Source organism: Rhincodon typus, chromosome 25 (genome assembly GCF_021869965.1).
Source record: "Rhincodon typus isolate 14 chromosome 25, sRhiTyp1.1, whole genome shotgun sequence".
Lineage (NCBI taxonomy): Eukaryota > Metazoa > Chordata > Chondrichthyes > Orectolobiformes > Rhincodontidae > Rhincodon > Rhincodon typus.
This window is the reverse complement of record NC_063356.1, coordinates 24,466,349-24,485,916: the sequence shown is the minus strand read 5'-3', so window position 1 is coordinate 24,485,916 and position 19,568 is coordinate 24,466,349. Positions and strand designations below refer to the sequence as shown.

Here is a 19,568-nt window from a genome sequence, read left to right as displayed (position 1 = left end):
CTGAAATCTATGGTTCCTAAAACGATTTGAAGGAACTCTGCTTGACCATATCTGTGCTATCCCAACACTGTTGAGGCCTAATTTTACCACTTAAACTGACATCAAACATTATGGATTATTTTGTTTTTGAATAGGTTCTAGATTTGTTTGTGCTGATGTACTCTGCTTTAAGTGTTATCATAATTTGCATTTTTCTGGTTAATTGATCCATTCTTTTAAAACTGTAGCAAAATGGATTTGGAAATGTTGCTATCACACAGAACAATTTTATGAGGTGATTTAAAAGTTCTGTTACACTATATATCCAAATCTCAGCTTAGTACCTACATACTGCAAAACCTAGCTAGCAGTGCAAACTGCAGCTACAACTTGCACTAAATTGAACAACAAAGCAATTCCTTGCATCGTAATTTTTCATCTTTATAAGAATCGTAAATGATTCCTGCTTTCTTCCAATCTTAAGAAGGTATTTTAGATTATGCAAAACTCCAAGAATTCATTTTGTGTCTGGATAACATAAAATGTGTTTCGTGCCAGTGTCAATGATACAATTATGCAAATCCAGAATACTTTAAGACTAACTACTAGAGAGGGCAAAACACCTCTCGCCTTTACTCTGATCAGTAACTTCCCTTTTGCAGCTTTTAATATGGGCTGATACTTATTAAAAACTACTTTGCCAAGACAATTGCACTATATAATAGAATTGCAAGAAATGTATCTCTCGTCAGAATGCGTTCAAATGCACTACATGTCTATTTGTGGTACTGTTAAAGATGTGGTTTAGTGAGAACTCAGTGACAATATTATGCTATCCTTAACACATTAACAGTACAAAATGATTTTGTTTCTGATTAATATTGTCACTAATCTTGATGAAAGCACAAAATGTCACCTTTCTAAGAAGTTAATCAGTATTGTCACTAATCCACAATTATTTAAGCTAAAAACAATAATTTGCAACTGAACTCAAATTTCTTAATATTTTACATGCTTTTAAAGTATCTAGTATTGATGTCTGATTTTTAAGTGGTTTTCACTTTTGATTTTATGTTTAATGAGAAAGTGTCATTTTTCTTTTCAATGTTCATCCAAGATTTATTGCAAATTTCCCCATGTATTGCACTAACCAAAAGGTAACTTGATTTCTTTGTTTTCTTTCTCTTCCACTCCAGGGTGATAAGTTCAAAAGGAATCAGCAAGCCACCTCCAATAGCCAATATTGACAAAATCAACTCGAATAGCTTGGATTCTGCAACCTCAGGACATGTCTCTATGACTAGTAATGTTGCCAATGAAACTGTAACCAAAACCCCAGACATCCAAGCAACTGGAATCAGTTTGGCTCCATGTTTAACACCTAGTCCTGCCCCTGTTCTTAATGTAAATTCTAGTACCTTTAGTCAGGGGCTTGGTCTAGTTAGCAATTTCACAAGCAACAAGGAAGGTCTAATGTACCCTAAACTTAGTAGCCTGCATACCAGCATGGAATCTTTGGATCTTCCATTGAGTGTTCCTTGTTCATTCTCTGCGAGTGGTACACTTTCAAGGGAGGAGGATCACAGTGGGCTCACATGGACTGGGAGTTCTAGATTCTCACAAATGGAGAGGTACGTCAGTGATTTGAATAAGATTGATTTAGCTGTATGGAACTGGATACAATAAGACAGTATCATTAGCAGCTTTAAGGGTGAATAACACTAATTCAGTTCAGGTAATTCTTTTAGATCCTAAGATCGATTTACTAGAGTATTGAATCATTTTGCATTGCTGAATTAAGATATGTTTATAGCTATTTGAAAATGTGAAATAACTCCAAAGATTTGAACTACAAGTGATTTCTTCAGCTCTCAGCAGATGAAATCCTGAGTTGTCATTTTAGTTAAATATACTCTTTAAGTAGTCAATCAGGATAGAGGATGATTTGCCTGAACTCTGGAACAAAGGGTTTGGAGGATGGCAGATCCATTGTGCAATCTGTGGACTCTGCCCATGTGTGTGCAAGAAGGCAGGATAGATGGATGGTTTGCATCCTCGTGCTCCCTCCAATGTCTTGACTTCATGTTTGCATGGTTCTGATGAAGTCATTCTGTGCTATTCTGAACGAGTCTTCTCCATTTTTGAGAATCATAAACCAGGGTCTCCCGAAGTTGGCGGATTTGCATGATCTTCTCATGGATGTCTTGAGGACAACTCTAAAGCATTTCTGATGTCCTTCTGGCATTGCCTGCTAAAATTGAATTCCAGGGCAGAGCAATTACTTTGGGGGTATATCAGAGCTATGAATAATATGACCCAGCCAGTGGAGCTGGTTTTGTTTGATGAACGTCTCAGTGATGAGCAAGCTGAATTGGCTAGGGATGCTGCCATTGGACCAGCATTTTTGTCACTGGGTTTGCAAGATTTTGTAAAGGCACTGCACTTGCTACTTCCCCAGTGCTTTTGAAGTGCATGCTGTAGGTTGTCCAAGCCTTCAGACCATACAGGGATCACAGCTGAAAACAAAAAATGTCGGAGATCATGGGGATTAGGCAGCATCCGTGGACAGAAAGCAAGATAATGTTTTGAATCGAGATGATTCTTCATCAGAGCTCCAACTCTTATGAATAGTCACCTGGACTTGAAATGTTAGCTCGCTTTCTGTCCATGGATGCTGTCTGACCCACTGTGATCTCCAAGCATTTTTTTATTTTCAGTTCAAATTCCAGCATCTGTAGTAATTTGCTCCTACAGGGATCACAGCTGCCTGGTAAACCATCAACTTAGTCTCCGAATTGAGTTCTTTCTCAAATGCAAATGCAAATAGAGCAAAATAATCTATGAAAATATGTCTGTATACTTTTAACATTTTTCATTCATCAAAGCATGAGGAAGAATTTTAAGTCGCAATCACTCTACCATATATAATTACTAATACTTTATATTCTTAAAATACAATATTGTAAAAAGGTTTGGGGTTACCATTTGTGTATTTTTAAAGTGGAAAAACCATGCTGCACTTTTAACAGCAAAATCTAATTGAGTATGACTAAATGAATTGTATCTTTGCTTAAAGATCAAGTTAGCTTCTCAGCATCTAACATTTATTATAAGACTCTCTATTTGTTGTGATGAATATTCTCCCTAAGTATTTTAGTATGGTGAAAATATATTTAGACAGCACATGATTATGGTTCCTTTTACAAGATATGCAGCTACCTTTTAAAAATTCATTCATAGCATGAAGGCATTCTTGGCTAGGCCGGCAGTTATTGCCCATCCTTAATTGCCCTTGAAGATGTTAGTGATCTGCCTTCTTGAACCACTGGCAATCCAAGCAGGGTAGATACACCCATCTACCACTGCCAGTAGCAGTGAAAGAATGGCAATATGGTTCCAAATCAAAATGATACGTGGCTTGGAGAGATGCTTACAGATTGTGGCATTCCCATACATATGCTGCCCTGATCCTTCTAGCCATCAAGATTGCAAGTTTGGATGCAGCGGTCAAAGGAATAACAAAAGAGCTGGACTAGAATTTGCAGTATAAGGCAGCTATCAAATTGTCATCCTACTCCTGCTATATAACACTGTGCATTCCTTATATCCTACAAATCTTTGCTGAAATAGTATTTATTCAATAATATGCTGACAAGATAAAGCAGAGTTTGTGTGCTTCTCTTAGTACCAAATACACATTAAAATACAAAGTCTGTGAACATAGACAAAGTTTATTCCGGAAGGAATAGATCACAAGTACTTCACACTTCTGTTCTTTAATTCCAAAATGCCTATTATGTATTTGAATAAAAAAGCAGAAAAAATTTTCTGTGAAAAATGCTTACAGAGTCTTGAGTCAAAGACAACTTCTGACGCATCTTAGTCATTTAGGATTCTACCTGACTTCTTTTTTAATTTGAAAAAAGGTTTAACATTCTCTTTTTAGGGTTTAAAAACTTGCAATCAGAATAGAAAATTTCAAAATCTCTTTCTTAGTGGGAACACAATCTTTCAACAATTATCTTGTCACACTCAAGTAGTTAAATAGTTACATAAGTATGACTGGCGGAGCAGTCCAGAACTACACACTGCAGGATGCAGTATTTATATAAAGATGCCATCAAACTGAAGAAATGACAAATTGCCTAGAAAACTCAATTATTCATAAAGTAAAGCCCAAAATAGAGATTTGTGTTTTCCCAGTTTAAAGCTGTTGTTCCTTTTGACAGCATCCATTTGCCGTAGTTTTGCAGCATTTTATAGCATTGCATTCTGTTGGAAAGCCAAGTTTATTTGTGGATTTTCTGAAGAAGGGTCCAGACCCGAAACAGCATCACAGCAGCAGGAAGGCTGACGTTTCGGGCCTAGACCCTTTTCTGATGAAGGGTCTAGGCCCGAAACATCAGCCTTCCTGCTCCTGTGATGCTGCTTGGCCTGCTGTGTTCATCCAGCTCTACACCTTGTTATCTCTTTATTTGTGGATGCTGCTTTTGATATCTGAATATCAGTTTAAGAAGATTTATAATCAAAATTCAGACATTGATTTAATTTCATTTGCTGGCAACATATATTGGTGCATGATGTTAGCAATTGAAATGTGATTTGAAATCCTGGCATCTGAAGCACTATCTCCTTGCAATTGAAGATCACTGTATGTGTGACCTTTGGTATTCACACTCAGCCTCGTTAGTGTTCAGCATCATTTTATTAATGAGCTTACATCTTGAGACATCTTTCTAAGCAAAGAGCCCCAAAGCAGCAGTTCTTAGATGTGCTATGATTGTTGCTGTTTTATTTCTAACATCTGCATGTAATTGAAAATCTCTTTAAATTTAGATAACAAGGCCCAATCATGATTCAAATCTAAATCAGGTAAAATCATGAGAAGATTTATAGCAGTGGTCATGGCTGTTGAAGCTGAGCCAAGACCTGTAAACTTCCCAAATATCTGTATATTCATTAAAGTGTGAATGAATTCAATCTGCTCGCTACAGTTTTGTAAAATTTTAATTTGTAAATTTGTAAAATGTCCTGCAAAATTTTAAAATGTACAGAAAAGGGCAAATATAAGCATGTTAACATTGAAGTGCTATATCCTATGTTGCTTTCTCTCTCAAAATATTTTCTGCCTGGCTGATTGATAGGAGACTTGTATTTTAATTTATCACAGTTCGTACCAGTTAGCTCATGGAGCTATGTTTTCTAAGTGCTCTAATTTTCTCTCATATAGAATGACATCCTTCAAGTGCAGGCATGCATCCAGGTGGAACATATTTAGTTGTTTACTTGTATATAGACAAAGTAGCATCTCCAAATAAACTTAGCTTTATAACAGAATGAAATGTTGCGATAGTTGTTGGATAACTGTGACAAGTAGATGCGGTCGAATAAATAACCACTCTAAACTGGGGAAATACAAGTCTATCTTCAGGTAAAAATGGGCTTGCTGGAAATCCCAAAACAGAAGCAGAAATTGTTGAAGAAACTCAGCAGGTCTGGCAGCATCTGTGGTGAGAAAGCAGAGTTAACATTTTGAGTCCAGTAAACCTTCAGAATTTCTGTTTTTTGTTCTCGGTTGGGATTTGCTTTTAATTAATCTCCTTTTACTGCACACTGCTATTAATGCAAGCTTTGGCTTATGCCACTAGTTTGGTGTTAATGGTTGCATTTATGCATGTTATAGCATGCACTAGTTTCAAAGGTAGTTAATAAGACAAAACTCTTGGGATTGGAGTCTGAGTACAGTTAACTAGAGGGCATAGGTTTAAGATGAGAGGGGAAAGATTTAAAAGGGACCTAAGGGGCCACTTTTTCACATGCATGTTTGAAATGAGCTGCCAGAGGAAGTGGTGGAAGCTGGTACAGTTACAACCTTAAAAGGCATCTGGATGGGTACTTCAATAGGAAGGGTTTAGAGAAATATGGGCCAAATGCAGGCAAATGTGACCAGATTAATTTAGGATATCTAGTCGGCATGGATCAGTTGGACCAAAGGGTCTGTTTCCGTTCTGTACATTTTTGTGACTCTGTAACTGAATGATAATGCCAGTAGGCCTACACATTAAAGGAACATGAATGCAGCTCTCAAAATCAAATGCAATGCTACTTCTCAGAACTTGAAGAGCGGTGATAACAAAATTGCTTATGAATTCTGTAGGTTTCTTTGCCAAAACGTTGTTTTTGAGGTATTCTGTAGGTTTTGAAGTTTTTAGCGACTTACCTTTCTAACTTCAAATAATGTTGATCTTGTTAATGTTGATCTTGCTTTGGCACTTCCTGTATAGTGTAGCCTGTATGCCTCACTCTGCCTAAGCATCCGATGATCTGCATGTCCTTGCGTCCTATGATCTGCCTGTACTGCTCGCAAACAATGCTTTTCACTGTACTTAGGTACACCTGACTACAATAAATCAAATCAAGTCAAAATCAAATCAATTCTTCAAACTCAATGTTTAGAGTTAGGGTAGGTCTTTGTTCCTAGATGCTGTTTTTCTCTCACTTCAGCTTTCATGTCATCTCCCTTTCTGTTAACTCCATCACTGGTGGCAAACATTTTTACTCCCGTCATTGCTACTCTGTGAAGCTCACTTGTCAAACGTGAATGATTCTTCCAAACCCAACCCTTTGACCAAATGTTTGCTCATTTAACTTCTTCCTGTCTCAGCATTTATCCTTCATATTCCCAAAGAAACATGCCATGGAACATAGTTTCGGTTCTGGTTCAAGGTGTAGAGCTGGATGAGCACATGAGGCTAAGCAGCATCAGAGGAGCAGGAAAGCTGACGTTTCGGGCCTGGACCCTTAAGAAGGGCCCAGATCTGAAACGTCAGCTTTCCTGCTCCTCTGAGGCTGCTTGGCCTGCTGTGTTCATCCAGCTCTACACCTTGTTACCTCAGATTCTCCAGCATCGGCAGTTCATACTATGTCTTAAGTTCTGGTTTGTATTCTTTTTATTTGTCTATTCATTCATGGAATGTGGGCATCAGTTTGCCCTTAAGAATGTAATGGTGAGCTGCCTTCTTGAACCACTGTTATTCATGTGACATTAATGCATCCATGTAAGATAAAGAATTCAAGGTTTTTAACCCAATGTTAGGAAGTATGGTAAGATAACTTCAAGTCAGTTATAGTGTATTCATATGTGCTTGCTGCACTTGTTCTTCTCAACAGTAGAGGTCATGGGCTTGGAAGGTGTTGTTGAAGAAGTCTCCGTGAATTATTTGTAGTGTATCTTGCAGACTACCGATACTCTGTGACTGTGCTGGAGAGAATTGAAAGTTTAAAGGATTGGATCGAGTGCCAATCAGGTAGGCTGCCTACTCTGGATGATGTTTTTTTGGATGATTTTCGAGCTGCACTCATCTGAACTGGAGTGTATTCAGTCACAATCTTGAGTTTGTGGACTGGCTTTTGGGAATCAGGAGGCGAGAGATTCACTGCGGGATTCTAAACCTCTGACCTGCTTTTGTATCCACAGTATTTATTTGGCTGGTCCATTTTAGTTTCTGACCAATGGTGTTAAATATTTAGTTGTTTTCAGACCTAGCAAAAGAGTTGACAGTGAGACCCCCAAATTCTAACAAATTGGAAATACTTTTTAGGTATAAAAGGAAAATTAGGCAGTAATTATTAGGTTGCAGCATTCTTTTTTACAGTTGTTTTCATCGTTCAACTTTGGTGTGCTGCTCTGTTTATTCTGATGATATCACTGTGTCTCTGCTGGCAGTTTTGTCTTTCCCACTGTGCTCGTTAATGCTTGGCTTTTTTTTAATACACACACACGTGCACACGTAGGCTTCAGTATTTGGATCTACTTGTGCTTGATCTTTCTTCACATGGTCATTGACTTTGGAGCACATGATTGGTCCCTGGTGGTCTAACCCTGGCCTCCTTTCACAGTGTGATATTTTGGCACAAACTAGCACATTTTAACAATTTCAGACCAGTTCAAACCGGTTTGAACTGCCCTGTGTTTCAATGACTTTCTAAGTCCTTAGTGTCTTTTGGCTTTTAGCTGCTGTAAGCTTTTTCAAATTTGACAAACTCCTATAATCTGTCTACCATGACCTCTTTGTTAGACAGTTGGCCATTTCCTAAGTTTTCCCACTCTGTACTGTTATACAGAGGAGGATATCTAATAAAGTCAACTGTTATTTCTATTCAAAACTAATGTTGACTGTTCTCTCTGTTGAAAGGACGTTGCCTTTATTGACTGCTCAAATGTAAGACTAGCATCAGTACTCCTACCAAGTATATAGATTTACACTCCCCAGTACCACCTGCACTCCAGCTCTGTATTGATACGGAGACAGTAAGGACGCAGATGCTGGAAGCTAGCGTCAATAAATGTGGAGCTGGAAAAGCACAGCAGGTCAGACAGCATCCGAGGAGCAGGACCCTGACTAAGTGCAGTCATAAATAAACAGATATAAGGCCTTTCAGCTGACCTGCAAAGTCAAGCCTCTCAATCACTTACTCACTTATGATTTTTTTCTGTACTTTTTCTTTCCTTCAATTTTTTTTATAAAGATGTGGATACCATATTCCAGTTGATCCCAAACCAATCTAAATACTGTTACCACTAGCTCCTGGACAATGTTCCTTTGTGTATTACTATTCCACATGGGATATTTCAAATTGTCCAGTGCCCAGGTAAAGGAGGATGAACTGTCTCCCCTAATTAACCCTAATTAATCAGTTGGTTGCAACAGGTTTAAAGAGGATCCCTTCTCTTTGGAAACTTTTCTCTCAGACCAAATGTGCTGAGTTCACTTGTTTCCACGCAAGAGAGAGAGACATCCTTCCTTTATACCTGCAGAGCAGGCATGATTTGCTGTGACCCTCACAGTACACACCATTACTCACGAACATATATAGACAAGAGTTGGAACCGGCTTTTACTCCGTTTTTGTATATTCTTAAAGGGAAAGTTGTGTCCCTTGCCTCACGTCTACGATCTGGAATTTAGCCCACAGGATATGCATTCCTGCTGAGACGAGGGAACTAGTTTGCCTTGCACCCGCCTTGCACCTTTAACTTATGAAGTTTCATTCCTTTAAAACATCTTTTGCACTCTACAAAGAGTGGCATTCCAGGTTTCCTCTTCAGATAACCACTGAATTTATTTTCTCAGTCATCTTTTTGGAAATTCAGTCATCATTGTTATTAAAACTACTTTTTTTTAATCCCCAACTTCTATACTAGGCTTTCAACTCTGGTCTCCACAGCATTAGCACAGACCTTTGCATTAATAGCCCAGTAACATTATCAGGGGCAGTAGTATAGTGGTAAACACTTAATGCAAATCAACTTGTTGCTACATTGAAAATGATAGCATTGAATTCCATAAGTGGTAATTAGGTTCTTTTTTCTTAGCAGCCAGATTCTAGTTCATCTTTAAATCATGTGATTCTCACTATTTAGCCTTCTACTTCAATTAAAATAAATTGAACTGAGTGATGGAGCAGGAAGATGTCAACATGATGCTTTGCGATATTTTCATGCTGGATGACATTCTGTTATCATTGATCGCGACTGATAATCCATAATTAATTTGAAATTCCATTTGTTCTTCAACATAGCAATCAGAAACAGCTTCTCTGTTAGCCCTTATTTCGCCAGAAGCCAGTACCAGGAGAAAGGGCTGCAAACGGTGCTAAACAAGAGAGTCCTAGCCTTCAGCTCAGGCTCCTCTGCCCCTCTCTCAAGGCCTCCATGTGTTCACAAGAATGTACTCTGCTCCAGTACAAAGTTCCAGGGATTGAGATGCGATTGTTCTGGAGCAAGCCCCTGGACAATTGGTTTGATTGACTACTTTTTTTTTAGAAAGGTGTTCTGGATGATATAATCTGCCCTTTGCTATGCCCATCTCTGACTTGTAGATGTGTCCCTACAGGCAAAGTCATCAGTGGTGTTGACAGGAGGTTGTGAAAGATGTGTGAGAGAGAAAGGTTATAAGAATTACCCGGTGGGAGTTGGAGGCTGCAAGGGGTTTGTAGAAAAGGACGTTCTAAGAGGAATGGGGGGAAATGGGAAAGCAACAAGGAAATGGAGGGTAGTGGAAGAGAGTGAAAGGACAGAAGGGATGTGAAGATAGGGAGAGCTGCAAAAGAAGGGGAAGAAAGACGTTTCAAGTAAAACACTGTTGTATCCCTGTCAACAAAATCAACATTCAGCTAATTGGGAGCCAGGAACGCTTAAAATCACTGAGGTAATTAATTACTAGCAAATAATTCAGGAATTATGGGGAGGCAATGGCCTCGAGGTATTATCACTGGACTGTTAATCCAGAGACCCAGATAACATTCTGGGGACCTGGGTTAGAATCCCGTCACGGCAGATGGTGGAATTTGAATTCAATAAAATATCTGGAATTAAGAATCAAATGAATCTATTGATGAATCTGTTGTCAATTGTTAGAAAAACCCATCTAGTACGCAAATGTCCTTTAGGGAAGGAAACTGCCATCCTTACCTGGACTGGCCTACATGTGACTTCAGACCCATAGCAATGTGGTTGACTCTGAACTGAAGTTAAGGATGGGCAATAAATGCTGCCTAGCCAGCGACGCCCTCATCCTGTTAATGAATAAAAAAATCTGAAATTAAGCTTGCTTATGTTCAGGAACTACTTTCTGGAGATGATGCAGTGAATGTTTTTGCATTGAATATTCTAGCATGTTGAATTTGAATTTAAATCTGAGATTTTGAACAAAGCAGTAATTGCCTGCTTTAAAATCTGCTGGGTTTGTGTAAATGTGATAGGAATACAATCTGTGACCTCACTAGTTTGTGGAAGGTTTGTTTAGGATGGTGCAAAAGTGTGCATCAGTGAAATTTAAAAAGAAGTTTAATTGCTGACTTTTATATCTGTTGAATTTGTGTAAACTTAAATGCTGTGGTGTGTAGGAAAAGAGTACTTTGTGTGCTACGGCTTTAAATTTGAGGTTGACAATAAACATCCATCTTGAGATGTGTGGCTGTGCGTGTGTGCATCTGCTCTGATGTTCTGCAATCAATGTGCTGACACAGATTGCAGCATTGATGTCTGGTTCTGGAGGTCACTGCCCCACATGCAACTTGGAGGTCTACGTAGTTGAACAAAGTTTAGAGAGTATGCTGATAATGGTTTTTGAGAATATTGTTGAATTCTTCTCCTTCTGCTTTTGTGCAAGTCCAAGTACTCTATACATGAAAACAAATAAGGTATCTATGAAAACAAAGAAGTAACACCCTGCAAAAAAAGAAATATGTTGTGCCCTGTTGTAGAATCTGTAGTATTTTGCAATCCTATTATTTGCTCTATATTAGGCATTTTAAAATTATGTTTAGTTTTAATTTAAAATAAGAAATACTTATTACTTAGTTGTAAAGTATATTTCTTTTTTCATTATCAAGTGTCACTTTTTTCTGGATTGAAATAGCACATTCTTGCAGGTGAATGCTTTGTTGCTAATTTACTGGAAGGTTTATTTTGCCTTTTTAATCTTGGGAAGTGAAACTGGTCATCATACAATACAATGCGTTGTTGTTTTCAAGATATTCTCATTTGGATGTGGAATTATTGTTTGTTGTGCTTGTTGTGAGATATTGTTGCTGTTCAGATGTTGCATTTGTCCAGGGTCAAAGGAATGGCTGCATAATACGAATGACCAAGATGTGTGAAATTGTCTGTAAAAGCTGTGGTTGTGAAGCATATCGTAGTGAAGCCTGAACAAAAACAAAGTTGCTGGAAAAGCTCAGCAGGTCTGGCAGTATCTGTGGAGGAGAAAACAGAGTTAATGTTTCAGGTCTGGTGACCCTTCCTCAGAGGGTAGTGACCAGTCATTTGACCTGGGTAGTGAAACCTAAGCTTTTGATGGGCTTTATAAATAGACACATTCTCTAGAAAAGTCAAAAAGCTTTGTTAAATATATATGAACAGAAGTTGCTGTGGGAGTGATCAACAGGCTCCCTGACACTAAACACAATGTAAGACAAATTATACAAGAAGAAATATTAGGCTCACGTGATAGAGGGACAGGAACAATTACGGATTAATTCAATCAACATATTAACTGGAATAATCAGATTGGTGATATTAGCCTTGCTGAGGAGCTCACTTTTGAGAGAGTTGATTAGAGCAGTTTATTCACAAATTGCCCAGAGAGCCGGTTATACTAGACTGGGTATTGTACATTGTGACAGATTAATTAGTGATGTCAGAGTAAAGAACCTCTAACTAGCAACTGTCATAACATCAATACATTTTACATCAGCTTGAAAGGGAAAACAATGGGCCCAATATTTTAAACTTGTAAAAGGGCAACTGTGTGAGCGTGAAAGCTAAGCTAGCTGAAGTGAAAGATCAGTAAATAAACAGTGATAGATTTTTTAAGGAGATATTTTTGAGTACTCAGAATAGATACATTCATGCTATTAAAAAAAATTCCAAGGGGCGGACCCAACATCCATGTTTAACTAAAGAAAGTAAGAACAGCATCAAACTTCAGGAAAAAGCATATAATTCTATAAAGGTGGGTGGCAGGTCAAATGACTGGTCAGAGTACAAAGCACAGCAGAGAACTGTTAAAAGGATTATCAAGGCTAATAAATCAGGGCATGGAAGGAAGCTTAAGAATATATGATCAGATAGCAAGAATTTCTACAGGATTCTAAAATGGAAAAGAGTAAAGTGATTATTGGTCTGCCAGAAAGTAGAAATGGAGGAATAATAGTGGACAATAAATGGTGGCTATAATGATTCTGTCTTGCACAACAGAGGAAACAAATAACTTCCCAAAATAACTGTAAATTTCAGACCTTGGTGAAGGAAGTGAGAAACTTAGTGAAATTGTGGTCACTTGGGAAGCTGTATTGAGCAACTGATGGAGCAGTAGGTTGATTAATCTTCAGGTCCTGATGGACGTCAACCTAAGGTTTTAAAAGAGATTGCTCAGGATGTAGCAAATGCATTGTTGTACATTCTGCAAAATTTTTTTAGATTCTGGCAGCGTTGATTCAGGCTGGAAAATAACAAAATAACTCCTGTATTCAAGAATGGAGCAAGTAAGCAAACAGAACACTATAAATTTCACTGTAATTTTGACGTTTGTCATGGAGAAGCTGTTAGAATCAGTCGTTTAAGGACGTTATATCTGGCATTCGGAAAAACTCAAGGTAACCTGCAAGATTCAGCATACTTTTGCCAAGGGGAAACCATGTTTATTCAATTTGTTGGAATTTTTTTATTAGTAAGTGTAAAATGGATTGTGGTGAAGGTAAATCCATTTACATACTGTACTTGGATTTCCAGAAGGCATTTGACAAGGCTCCACTTAAAAAGGTTAATGTGCAAGGTACATGGTATGGGAGTAACATTATGAGCATTGATAGAAGATTAGCTGGCTGGCATAAACAGAGGGGCTCAGAAACAGGAGGAGTACCAAGGCCTATGATTTCTCTGCCTGACCTCATAAAAGCATCCATCTGCTGAGAGAAATCTCAGACAGAATAAATTCACAATGATTTGCCTATTTGTTGAGTATTTCTTTGCTAATTTGGTGTATGTTTAGATTAGTTAAATGTTATTTTATCCTTTGAACATTTTCATAAAAAAAAGCTTTTGAATTTGAAACACAACTGTAAAAATCCAGATGTCTTGTTTTACCCGTCTTTCAGCATTGCTTTGTAATTGCACTTCTGTTCTTTTTTTCAAAAAAAACTACAAACTTTGAGGATTAAAAAATAAGTGCAAATGAGTCCCAAACACAGTTTTGGATTAATTTAAGGTAAGTTTATATGAAATCATTGAAAAAAATCTGCAATGCAAGGACATGAATTGTTAGTGCTGCACTGTATCATGCTTTTTATTTGATATGGATTTGATCAGTAGACCCTCTTGAAGACTGTCTTGATGAAGGATTCATCCAACAGAAACAAACAAAAACACCAGCGGTAAAATGGTTCTGGGGCAGGCTTGGAGGATGTTGAAACAACTGCCCCAAGCATGAGATTAATAGTCAGATGACTATGTGAACTTTCTATGGGTGATGCTGGAGATAGGACAACAAAAATAACTTTATTGACATTTTGATTTTATTGTTTGAAGTAATATTGGTGTAGCTGAGTATAAATATAACCTGTGCCTCCACATTTTTTTTAGTCATATTCCCATCAAATTTATATTCATTTTATTTCTCATCAATTGTTTGTTGGTAACTCTGTACTTAAGTTGTAGATGTTTTGTCTGTTCTCATATATGATGTTGTATCAGTGTTCCGTGTTTGTTTTTGTAGTGCACAACGTGACAGAAATACTCTGCCGAAAAAAGGATTAAGGTAAACTACCTCTTTGTGCGGTTTGTTTCAAATTCTAAATTCCAGACAAAGTTCCTGTATCACTACATGTAACGACACAATAGATAAACTGAATTTGAAACCTATATTAACAATTTTGACTGGTGTCTATTGGTTGGTATTGCCTGGATATCAGACACCCAGTTGAGCAATTAAAAAGGATTCCCTGGATCAAAAATCCGAGATTATGACACAATATTGAAGAATAAAAGAACTATGTGATTAAATAGACAGGTTACACCACAGTCCAAAAAGATTTTCGAAGCAAAATGATTGTCTCCTGTTTCAATTTACTTAAATAAGTCCCTCATAGTCGTACTTCAACATCACATTACATGTCCTCTAATTTCCAGTAAGCAGGTGAACAGCACAGATCTCAGGTTTGACTCGCATTGTGTTGACTCGGCTGTTCTCAATTGAAGCAACAATGAGGTCTCTACAGAGGAGAAAGTTTGTGAAAGACATGAGTAGATCTTCAGCTTGATTTGTTACATTCACTGAGGAGAAGACTGTGAGCAACAGTACTGGGTCTTGGTAACCGTGCTCATGTACCTGTCCCCTAAACTTCAGGTGGAGTGAGCATTAAAAATAAAACCATGTCAATCCCACAATTTCATGTCTATCTACAGATAGGAAAGAAGACTGAAATGGCAGGCACACCCTCTTTGCATCCGTTTAGTTGTAAGTGAATCCGAACTGGCACAAGCAAAGGAGCTTTCAGTCATTAATTCACAAACTAAGCAAGTCCATTGATAAAATTGTTGTGTGCTGCAGTGTGGACCTCACATTGTCCATTAGCATCTCATATAACATAATGTTGATGCATTTTTTTTTCGTATTTCCTAACAAGTTATCTCCAAATTCCTTCATATTTATCCAGCTTCATTTTGTCTGAATTGAAAGTTACAAAGTGGATGAACTTCAGCTAAATTCCTAAACAATTTATCATGAGATAATTCTTCTTGGATAATTTCTCAACTAAAAGCTTGAAGACTTGGAAAGCATGAATAAGATGACTAGTCGTATAACTTGCACTTTGAATTTTCCCTCTTGCAATTTTTTATAATGCTCTTGCTGCAAAATATTTTGAATACCGTATATATTTGTGTAAAAGTCAAATTTTTTTAGACTTTCTTTTAGGGTTAAATTTATGGGGTCAACTATTACAGGAATAGTACTTTTGAGGGGCTGAAATTCATGCTACAGTCCAAAATACCATATCATTAACAGAAGCCCAATTGATCTCTAAACAAATAAAGGAAAAAAAATGAATTATGGCAATACTGTAATATCTCATGTTCTAGTTCAGCAGGCAACTTTTGCACAATCTTAATTCTCTGCTGAAGTGCTAAGTCTTGCCTTCTCATGAGCACTTGCCTTAAAATCTGAAATTCCATCCTTCTTTGATTAATTTCATGCATGGATATGAATGGCTTCACAACTAACACATTTTCCATTTTGGCAATTTTCAAGTACCCACTCAGCAACATTTTTCTCCAATTGTGGCCACTTGCTGATTTTACCTCTGTTGGCACAATTTTGTTCGGCATTGTCTGAAGTTAGTTTGATATCTTACTCCAGTCTCTCAAGTTTCTCCAAAAACACAAAATTCTCTTGCTGCTACACATTATTTGTCTTTTCTGCAACTTCAATAAACGTATACTGTGTAAATGCTGCTGTATGTTCCTTGTTTTTCTCTGGAGGACATTTTTACAGGAAATGATGAAGAAATTTCAAAACACCTAATAGCATGAAAAATAAATTCATTTCCTCATCGTAACATTTATGTACAAGATAATACCCCAAATATTGATCTGTCACCCGTGAAGAACTAGGGTCAACTTTTACATAAGATGTATGGAAAACTCCAGATTTTTTGGCCAAAAATAGAGGGTCAACTTTTGCATGAGATCAACTATTACTTGGGTATATATAGTTCTTAAAACACGAACAGGTGTATTAATTTCACTGGGACTCATCAATAAAAGGAATTGCAAGTGAAACTTTCCTTCGGTAAAACAAATAGTATCACATTGGCTTCAAATTACACAACTTGATATGTTCTGTTGACTTTTGACTTTGAGGAATATCTGTAGCAGAATGAGTAGTCCCCATAAAGAAGATAAACTTCAGAATGGACTTTAGTTATTACTTCATGTAGCTATCTTGCTAGGTTTATCAGAGATAATTCTAAGTTTACAAATTAGTCCTCGTATGAAAATAGCATTGCTAATGTGTTATTTGGATGGAATCGCTGACATGAAACTACAATCAACTGTACCGATATTAGTATAACTTCCTGAAAAAGAGAAACTATTTCATTCCTGCTGTTTATATGCAAAGCAATTTGACAGGGATAGATGATTATTTTGAAGACATGTTGAGAAGCTTAGGACTGTAATGATCAAATGATCTTAGATGTTTAATCAAGCACAGTGAATGCATTTTCATATCTCATGTATTATCTACTATTTTTCTGGTTTCATGTACTGTTCAAAACTTAACTGCCCATCTCCATTCACTGGAATTTAACATCTCTTCCCACAGGTTCTGCCTGGCTTGCTGAATGTTTCCAAGATTTTTTTGTTTTTATTTGTGGATTGCAAATAACTTGGTGGTAGTACTAATAGCAACAGTAACCACTACCGTCTATTCTTAATGCTTCTTATGTACTGTAATGGATTGTGCCTAATTATTTTAGCATTTGATTCAACACCAGATCTAAGTATTCCTAGCATTAATTTCTTTCTCCACATCTCATTATAGGTTAAAACAAGACAAGTATACAAGTTTTGCCTTTGCCAATATGTTAGAAAGTACTTTATTTAATTTGTGGACTGTTTGTCTTTACTTGCTCTGCTCGGGCTTAGTAGATACTGAGCACAGCACAGGGGAAGCAAATATTGAAGTTAGTTCATTCTCATAACTGAGATCTAATAAAGAAGCACTTGTATTCTGTGTAGCTCAGTGATAGCCAAAATAATAGATATTTGCCTTCTAAGCAGAAAGCTAGGAGTTTGACATCTTTCTTCTGTGTTGGTTCTGAAACGAGAGCAATATATTGACAGTTTTCTACTTCCTGTCTGGTTTAACTATGTTGTTTTTCTTTCAATCAGAAAGGTGTTAATTTTGGGGGAACTAGAAAAGTTTGGAACTCTGTATAAAATAGCGTAGGGGTCGGCAGACAACCAAAAAGAGGTTGCTCAAAAATGTGTATCTGTTTGACTCAGCGTTCCCCATGTTGCATAGCAAAGATCACACTGTTCTATTATTAATGCCATTTAAAATGATCTTGTCTCAAGCTCATTAGAGGTAGCAAGCGTTTTGAAATTGTGATCTGAAACATTAATATATGCTTTTACTCCATTAACTTCCACATTCTTAGCTTGGTTTACACATTTGTCAAGATCTAACTCATTTGTATATGGCCTCCCCTCATTTATAGATATGGAACAAGTTCACAACAGGAAGACAAGGAATGGCTCCATGCACGTTCTATTGGAGGTCCTGTAGACTCGGATAGCCAGTCACTCTCATCCCCATCAGCTGTTCCGTTATCAAACTTGGGTCAGTACGTTTTTGATTACCAAATAATTTTTAGAAAAAACTGCATTTTGGATTTCCTTTTTTCCCAATCAATTTGTTTAGCTATTTTGATAACCGACCTTTTCTGCCTTGCAGCAGATGAGTATAGAATGTATTGAAAATAGCAAGTTTTACTTATTGATGACGTCCAAATGAAAATAACATGGGAAAATTGTATTGGGATAGAAAAGAAACTAAAATATAGATTGGCAGAGCAGGCTTGAGGTAAGGGGTTGCCTACTCCTGCCCCTATCTTACTGTGTCTCTGTTTGGGATATGTCTTAAAGACATATAAGTTGACTAACTGTGCAACTTAAGTATCAGATGGTAAAATTTCTGATTGATAACATTTCCACACAAGTATCTGACATGGTGCCATATTTTTGATTGATTAGAATTTCAATTCTCTGAATTTTGTAACTAAATCCACGTGGTATAATCCTGGTACAAAAAACAATCTCTTCATTCAGTTCTGTAGAAGAGTCAAATAAGATCAAAATATATTGTTTCGGGCTCCACAGATGCTGCCAGATCTGCTGAGTTTCTCCAGCATTCTGTTTGTTTCAGATTTCCAATATCCACAGTATTTTACTGTAATTTGACTGTCAATTCATTTTATTTGCACGATTATTGCACTTTGCAAACAGTAGGAAGCAGTGATCGATAAGATTATTGCTGAAACAACTGCTGAAAATTTACAGAGCAGGATCTCAGGAATCCCCATGGTTTCCTGAGGGTTAAAAACTCACCATCATTTACTCAAGTTAGCCATAAAAATAGTCTGTTTTCAGTGCTTTCAACTGTCTCTCATAGGAGTGGTTTCAGTACAAATGTCCCTTTCCTAATTATAGAAATGAAAAATTCAACATGTCAAAGTATCTTTTCAGAATTCAAGAATTGAGATTATTAGTACAAGCAGAAAATGCTGGAAATGCTCAGCAAGTCTGCTGAGCATTTCCAGCAAGCTGTGTTTGTGTTTTAGATTTCAAGCAGCTGAAGCATTCTACATTTAGAGAATATTTTGTTTTTAAAAGGGGGAAAAAAAAAGTTACAACCTGAGTACAAATGTAAACAACAAATAACTTTTTTATGATTAACTTTTCTTGGATAATGGCATAGAAAGTCATATCTAAATTTGCTTATGAACAAAAATAGATGGCATTATAGACAGTGCCATTGATGGCATAAAAACTGTGGCAGATGGAGCTCAATGTAAGCAAGTGCAAAGTTATCCATTTTGGACCAACAACAGATGGGTCAGGCTATTTTCTGGATGATAAGAATTTAAATACAGTGGATGTGCAAAGAGATTTGGGGGTTCAGGTACATAGATTTTTGTGTTAATTTAAACAGGTGCAGAAAATAATCAAGAGAAAACGAGTGGAATGCTTGCCTTTATATCTAGAGAACTGGAGGATGCAGAAGTTGTGCTGCAGTTATACCTTGGTTAGATCCCCTTGGAGTACTGCGAGCAGATCTAGGCACTAAAACTTGCGAAGGATATATTGGCCTTGGAGGTTGTACAACATTGGTTTACAAGACTGATACGTGGACTTCAGGGTCTAAGTTATGAGGAGAGATTTGAGCAAATTGTGTTCAAAGAAGAGTTACTGGACTAAAGTTAACTCTGCTTTCTCTAGACAGATGTTGCTTGACTTGATGAGTTTTT

The 19,568-nt window shown here is 37.1% G+C and overlaps 1 protein-coding gene across 3 annotated transcripts in view; it reads left to right on the top strand.

The window, feature by feature from the left end:
* Positions 1-19,568, top strand: part of LOC109936459 (neuron navigator 1-like) — a 471,148-nt gene that overhangs the window by 360,064 nt on the left and 91,516 nt on the right. For all 3 annotated transcript variants that reach the window (XM_048612092.1, XM_048612090.1, XM_048612091.1), the window contains 3 exons: positions 1,176-1,610; positions 14,255-14,296; positions 17,760-17,881. In XM_048612092.1, the coding sequence (XP_048468049.1) occupies positions 1,176-1,610; positions 14,255-14,296; positions 17,760-17,881 (599 nt within the window). The remainder of the gene's footprint in view (positions 1-1,175; positions 1,611-14,254; positions 14,297-17,759; positions 17,882-19,568) is intronic.